Below are 7,848 nucleotides of genomic sequence, written 5' to 3'. Positions count from 1 at the left end.
CAGAACCTCGTAGGCGGACGCCGATTTGTGCGCATGCGCCATCTAGATTTCGGGGATGGGTCTATCGACGGAATCAAGATGGCGACTCTGGCGAAAGCGCCAATATATTTACTGAAGTAGATGTCCGAAATTAACAGCGAAAGCGGGTTTTCTCAAGCCCCCGAGGGGTTCCGTGAAGCATGAAGACCGGAATCATGTTTTGGGAGAGGAACTGACCGGGATTGATACCCTAACAAAGTCAGCGAGATGTGCGAGAGCTATGCCCGCTCGCTGCTGCGTGTTTCGGTGGCGCAGATCTGCCAGGCTCTGGGCTGGGATGCGATTCAGCTCACTGCCTGCGATCAGCTGTCCGATGTGCTGCATCGATATATCCAGCAGTTGGGCAGGGTTTGCCATCGGTACTCTGAGCTCTGTAAGTAGTTCCTCCAGTACTCTGATTACTTTTTAAACCCGTAAATGTGAAGTCGTCTATCACGTTGTTGTTGCCTGGCTCTGTGGCTGGCGCCCCCTAGCAAAGGTTCATGTGTCAAAAAAGTACAGTAGCTACATGGCTAAGTAGCTTCCATGGATTGTTGTTATTGTGCTTCCAGCTGTGGTCACCACATTGTGTTAGGCGATGTCCCATGCATTAGGCCTAGTTACTTTAGCACACTTATTTATAAAATGGTTCACCTTTATCAATCTGGGACCTGTTGAGCAACACTTTCTGCTTCAAGTTGAATGTCAACATCAGTCAGGGTATCTCCTTGTATGTACAGCACAATCGCTAGAATGTAGTCAAACGTTTTGTTCCAGACTATATCCCAGTTACAAACAAGAGGTTGGTCGAGTTTAAGGTTTAAAGGGTTTGTTGTGATGGTGCATTTCAGATGGGAGAACAGATCCAGTCCTGGATGATGTCAGCCAGGCTTTCAGACTCTTGGGGGTGAGTCTGAGTGAACTGGAGGATTACGTCCACAACCTGGAGCCCGTGGCCTTCGCCCAACAAACGCCACTCTTTCCTGTCAGCAAAAACAACGTCCTGCAGTTTCCCCAGCCAGGAGCCCGAGATGCAGAGGAAAGAAAGGATTACATTCCAGATCACTTGCCACCCCTGGTGTCCTTACAAGAAGGTCAGTACATATAATGACCAAATGCTCTGCATGTGTGTAGTTTGTTTTTGATAGACGTGTTATTAACAATCCACAATGTATTTAAACAGAGAACATACATATTACAAATACACACATCTTGTTTGGCTACAAACAATTGTCTTATGTTCTAGATGGTTATCATCACTTGTAACTCTGTAGAGTTTCTACAACAGCTGAACATAACCTTTTTGAAGGCTGTAGATTGTATGAGACTTCTGCTTTCTCAACTGTCAACTGAGTCTATGACACAATATCTTTGGGTCGGGGAAAATCAGTTTGGATTGTCCACCTTAATAACCTGAACATGTGTTAAAACAGGTGTTGTGGTTGTGAGAATGCAGATGTTTTACTAACTATTTTTTGTCCCTTTCCATTATAGAAGAGGAAGAGGAGGAGGTCCTTCCTGACATGGGCACCTCAGCTGAAGCCATGCAGGTGCCACTGGAAGAGGATGAGGAGGAAATGGACGAAGATGAGACGGTCAACGATGAGAACCACCCACTGAAAAGGCACCTAGACAGTCCTGATGCAGCTATGGGCATGATGCCCACCTCCAAGAGACCACGCATGTACCCTGGCCTCAGCCCAGAATGGGGGATCGAGCCCAGGGAGCCCCTTACCTCTCTCAACCCTCAACGTGTTCCCCCAGGCATGCTGCCTTCTCATGATAGCCTTGACCCCCTGTCACCTGAAACACCTTCTGGAGCCCTGCCTCCCTTCAGACCTCAGCCGGTAGTACCAAAACACTCTGATCAAAAGGGCCTCACCACTCCAGGAAGAAAATCTAAGGTCTCATCCCCTGGCAGACAACGGACTAAGTCCCCTAAAGGGGTCGTTCCTGTTCCGGTGGGTGGAAGCCCCATCCATTCTCCGAAATCGTCTAAGGAAAAGAAGAAATCCCCAGTGAGGACAAAGAGCCCAAAGAGCCCAAAGATGGTTTCAGCCAAAGCATCTCAACCCCAGAGCAAGACAGATAGTTTGCATAAGCTACCGATGTGTGCACTGAGTGAGAGAATGGGCAAAGAGAACATCCATATGCGTCAAAATATAGAGGACAGGGAGTTAGCTGAGGGCCCCTTCAAGAAAATAGAGCCTGATAATGCGGCCATTGATGACTCCATCGATGCTGTGATTGCCAGAGCGTGTGCTGAGCGGGAGCCTGATCCGTTTGCTTTCTCCTCGGGTTCCGATTCGGATAGCAATGGATTCTCCAGCCCCAGGAGGCTGACCATCATGGAGCCGTCTACACCTAAACTCTCTATTGGGATCTCTATAAAAGACACGTCAACACCACTTCACCTACAGGCACACACAGGCCTAGGAAATTGGACTATGGATGATTCAATCAATGAGGTGATCCGAAAGGTCAACCAGGGGGGTCCATCCGCACCCCCACTAAACCAAGGAGACTATATCTCGTCGGGATCAGCCTCACCACCTACTCCTGAACCTTTACTCAAGGTGTTTGAGGAGAAGAACAAGATTGTGTCATCAGTAGATGTCAAGAAAAAGCTGAAGAAGGAGCTCAAAACTAAACTGAAGAAGAAGGAGAAAGACAAGCCGAAAGACAAAGACCGGGAGAAGGATAAGGGCAAACTGAAAGAGAAGAACAAGGATAAGAACAGAGATAAAAACAAGGACTTTTCAAAGGATAGCAAGATGCCCTGGAAGGAGTTTGGAATGAAGGACGATGAGCACTTCCTTCAGCGAGACTTTACTCTGCCTGAGGGCTCCATCAAGATAAAAACCCGAGATGTAGATGTCCCTAAGAAGGAGAAGGAGAAACACAAAGACAAAAAGAAAGATAAAGAAAAAAGTAAAAAGGACAAAGATAAGAGGGACAAGGGTAAAGAGAGGAACAAGGAGGACAGACAGAAACAATCCTCCTTAGCCCCCTTTGCTCTGGGTGAACTCCCCCCACTGTTCTGCCCCTCGGCCTGCCTGCGCATCCCCTCCATGCTTCCTCCCTTGGCCCCGATCCTCCAGGATAAGGACACAAAGAGCAAGGAGAAGGACAAGAAGAAAGACAAGAAGGAGAAGAAGAAGAAAAAAGACAAGGAGAAGGATAAGGAGCGAGAGAAGGCCAAAGAAAAAGAGAGGGAGAAAGAAGAGAAGAGGAAAGAAAAGGAGAGGGAAAAGGAAAAAAGAGAGAAGGAGAAAGAGAAAGAAAAAGAGAGAATTCGATTGGAGAAGGTAACTTTTTGGTTTGCCATGTCATTCTGTGTCTCAGTTAAAGTCTTTCTGGTATTAACCTTGTCCTTCCTGTTTCCGTAGGTGAAAGTAGACACTCCAGCAGCTCTCCCATCTCCAGTCATCCCCAGACTGACACTCAGGGTGGGAGCCGGCCAGGACAAAATGTAAGCACTGAATGAATGTTTCTAGTGATGTTTCTGGTTAAAATTATTATGACATATATTTGTCTAACTTGTATAATAAAGACAATAAAAGCTCCTATTTGTTATTTGTCCCCGTCCATCACCAGTGTTATCAGTAAGGTGGTTCCAAATTCAGAGCCCAAGACACCAGCGCCCAAGACCCCCACTGCCAAGTCTGGACCTGGGAACCGCCCTCGGACGCCCCCACCACCCCCAGTACTCTGCCCCGTCATCCCCACTCTGCCCCCACCTCCCTCTCCGCTCCCACCAGCTCCTGCTCCGTCATCATTGCTCCCTCCTGCCCCTCTGCTGTCTCCTGCTGCATCCTTCAAAACGCCGGTCCGCAGCGTAGTAACCGAGACCGTCAGCACCTACGTGGTGAGTGCTTGTACTTGTGTTTATTGACAATCAGTGCACATGATGACACTATTTATAAAGTGCTTGTGTTTCATTTTTAAGGTTTTCTCGAGTTTTAGTGAACAGTAAATTAATTACACCTAAGATAAAACAAACTACATGTTAACGTAATAGCTATTTTGTCATTGAGCGGTGGGTTGCTAATGCTTTCTGTAATATGTATTTACCTTAGATCCGAGATGAATGGGGAAACCAGATCTGGATTTGTCCCGGATGCAACAAACCTGATGATGGCAGTCCCATGATAGGATGTGATGACTGCGATGATTGGTATCATTGGTAAGATACCTGTTTCCTTTCTTGACACTTGTTTTCTGGCCCAACGACTCCCTTTTGTACCATGGTTTGAATTGTTACCATCAATTACATATTTAATTCACTGATCTGTTTTTAGCCTGTTTGGGTTGTAATGATACACAACATTCAGAAGACATGCAGATGAACACAATTGTGTCCTTTTTGTTTTGAAAAATGTAAAAAGTGTGACACTGGCCGGTGGAACAGTTGGTCAGAAAAAAAAGTAAAAGCAGAGTGGGGCTTTCTGGCTCAACTCGACCTGCTAAACGTCAGTATATGAATAATACACAATTCTTATTACAAAAGATTCATATGTGTAACTACAAAGTAGATGGAAGAAGAAGGTCATGTAGATAACCGCATAATATTTAGAATTAGGTTATATCAAACAACAGAGACAGCAGTGCAGCATAATATGCAGTTGTTTCATTGTATGCTCAGCCAAGAATACATTCACTCTGTTCAAGTTTTACCCATTTACTCTCTGTAGTTCTGGAGGTTTATTTATACATGAGATTCTGAGTCAGGCAGTGGATAATTCCTGGATGGCTGCTCCTTGCCTTTGACTGACATGTACATGCAAAGACGCATTACAGTGAGGCCCTGTCATATAGTGGTGCAGGGATGACTCATTCTTCTAAGCCAACCCCAGAAGTTGGCATCGCCCTGATTCCCTCGACAAACGTGGCACGGACAAGTTTACGGTTCTTGTACATTTTGTTCAGCAAGATAATGGTCACAAACGAACACCAGTTTTATGATTTTTACAGCTTAACGGCAACCACCAGAAGTAAAAAGCTAACGGCTATAAATGAACGACACTCCAGTGGCATGAGCATGATAACACGACAAGGCTGTAAAGGTGGACTAGTCTGCGTGATGACGTTTTGTAGTGACATTTAAGCATTTGCTAGCAACCGCCTTTTTTAAAGACGCGCAAAAGCTTCAGAATTCACAAAAGGGGTATCTACCTGATGTATTTTACGTCATAGAACAAAATGTTCAAACCTCTTAAGCTTGCATCGACTTCGATGGAAAGGAAGTGCAAAATGCTAACTCATTTTATGACATAATATTGACAACCCACTCAGCTTTGTCCAGTGTCATTGGATCTTACTGGTAAACCATAATGCTTCCGAAGGATACATCTGATTGACATCCACCAGCTCGGCTCTCTCATTTGTCTCATTAATTGTCCCACTGCCAAAGCTGTCCGGATGGAACTCTCGCACTTAAGAAATGTTCCAAACTCGTCACAAATAAAGGCGTGACAATTTCAACCAAATAGATACCCATACACACACACACACACACACACACAGACACACACACGCATAACTAAGAATTAAAATGAATTATATATTTCTTTTAAAACACAAACATGGCTCATTAGTTCATCATAATGCCATCTAAAAGCTTAATTTTATTATCAGAATATACAGAATTGTTTGGTTTCAAACTAATGCATGAAGCATCTCTATAGTTTTTGAAATATCTTTAGGTGGCCGTTAGTAGTGTACGTCAGCACATTTTTCCCCATTTAAGAGCAAGTATTAAGCTTATTTGAGAGAATATATTTGGTTAACTGGGCATATCCCAAACTGAAGAAAGCCTCATAACAAACTGAACAATGATTTGTGACTAATACAAGTGTTGTATTCACTACTGCATCATCTGCATCTGAACCCTTTTCCTCTCCTGTCTGTTTAGGCCTTGTGTTGGGATGAGTACAGCCCCCCCTGATGAACAGCAGTGGTTCTGTGTAAAATGTTCCAGCAAGAAGAAAGACAAAAAACACAAGAAAAGGAAACACAAACTGCATTGAGACTATGCAAAAAGCACATATTTTGGACTTTTTTGGACTTAAAGCCATCCCTGGACACTCGTGGCACTGCTGTAAAAAAAAAAAAAAAAAAAAAGAAGAAAAAAAAAAAGAAAGTTTAAAAGTGTGGCTGATACTAACACCTGATGATTTTTTTAAAATTATGTCAGCCATGATGCATTGTGAGTTGGTAAGAAAAAAGGCTTACCAGCACATATCCAGCCTTAGTTATTGTGTGGGCTCTGTGGTTTTCCTCTTTCACCTGTAAATTGTTAGCTTGTTGTTTTGGATGACCAGTCGTAGGAGATCATGACGATTATATCTGTATAAGGAGGCCGTGACAATTTGTCTAAGATGAGAGCTCGACAAAGCAGAGAACAACTAACATCCACCTTCTTTATTTCTGTTTCCCTTTGTGTCGCCACAAAAGGAATGATCAGCAAGTCAAATCTTTCCCCTTTTTTCTGCAGTATCATTGAAATGTCATGTATATAATAATGATGGCATCAGGTGTGTATAAACGTGTCAATACCAACTTCCAAGCCAAGTGCATACTGTTCTTAGAATTCTGATTGTTAAATCCATTTTCAGATATTGGTTTTTAACTCGACTGATTTTCTGTAATTTCTGTACATTTTTTTTTCTTTTTTTTAAATTTAAAGTTTGTATTTTTTTTCCCTTCATATGGATATGTCCTGGAGTTAATACTGTAGCTGTGCTTGTAATGTAATTAATTTCGCTGATATTTCAATATTAAAGATGAAAGGTCTGTGTACTCGCAGACTTTAAGACGTAAATGTCATTCCCATCAAAATTGTACCCTACATTTTATTTCAATTTTTTTTTTTCGGTAGCTGATGATTTGCATTTGCTTGAGTGGAATAGAATAGATTGTAAATATTTTAACAAACTGAGTTTCAGATGTTGAATTTTGTTCTTACCCATTTCAGCCTTGTTGACAAAACTATTTGTCTTAGCGTGTGCCATTTTGTTACAGATCAAATCCAGGATCCTCCCTTGCAGCAGTCTGTGCGATGCATTAGCCTAGATTGGGGCTATTCTGCAGAGTTGTCATCTTGCACTTCGTCTACGCCAGAAATGGGAGAGTGCTTGGCAATCTCATTGCATGGCAGTGTTTCTAAAAGATCGATTGAGGATTGTTTTCTCTCTCTTTAGAAGTGTGTCTGACAATATGTCTCCTTTTGCCGTTCGCAGCAGTGTTGTTTTTGCTCTTCCCTCCGTGACCACATGGTGTCATTCTTCCTGCACAGACACCGAAGCATGCCGCTCATGACATGTGCAGACACCACAGCAGGCTTGCAAGGGAGGAAAAGCAGCTCATAAAATGCATTATGAATGTGAAGAAATGTGACAGGTGTCTCTTAGTTAATGCATGTGCACTCCTAATCTCACAATTAAAACCAGCTCCAGAAGTGCCATTCTTCATGGGACGACCTATCGACGACTAAGACTAGAAATAGGATTTAGACTTTTGCATGTCCAATCAAAATTTTCCATCGAAGTCAAACGCTAGTGAACATGCAACATGTCATATCTACAGCAGAAGGTTTTATTACCAGTCAAGCTTGACTTGATGTACTGAACCCTGAAAGGTCTAGATGTGTATCAGATTCTCTGTGCTTCTGTTTATTTCTGGGAGTAATCAGCAGACCAGGGCTGCCTGGAGAAGTCTACCGGGTTGATGGCATATCAGAAATGTATTTTGGTGTAAAACCATTTAATGATTTATTAACAGTAGCACTATTTTAAAATAAATTATTTGACAGAGTGGCCTGATGTGCGT

General features: G+C 43.1%; 1 protein-coding gene across 1 annotated transcript; it reads left to right on the top strand.

Moving 5' to 3' along the window:
* The first annotated feature begins 49 nt into the window (after window positions 1-49).
* taf3 (TAF3 RNA polymerase II, TATA box binding protein (TBP)-associated facto) lies at window positions 50-6,841 on the top strand. Its single transcript, XM_084016803.1, has 7 exons — window positions 50-412; window positions 870-1,112; window positions 1,513-3,326; window positions 3,408-3,490; window positions 3,616-3,886; window positions 4,098-4,204; window positions 5,933-6,841. Exons 1-7 carry the CDS (start codon window positions 247-249, stop codon window positions 6,045-6,047), a joined length of 2,799 nt encoding a protein of 932 aa, XP_083872929.1. The 5' UTR covers window positions 50-246; the 3' UTR covers window positions 6,048-6,841.
* Window positions 6,842-7,848: the final 1,007 nt, after the last annotated feature.

Source organism: Eutrigla gurnardus (genome assembly GCF_963514095.1).
Source record: "Eutrigla gurnardus genome assembly, chromosome: 9".
NCBI classification, from domain to species: domain Eukaryota; kingdom Metazoa; phylum Chordata; class Actinopteri; order Perciformes; family Triglidae; genus Eutrigla; species Eutrigla gurnardus.
Note: the sequence above shows the minus strand (reverse complement) of the source record. Positions and strands in the feature narration are given on the sequence as shown.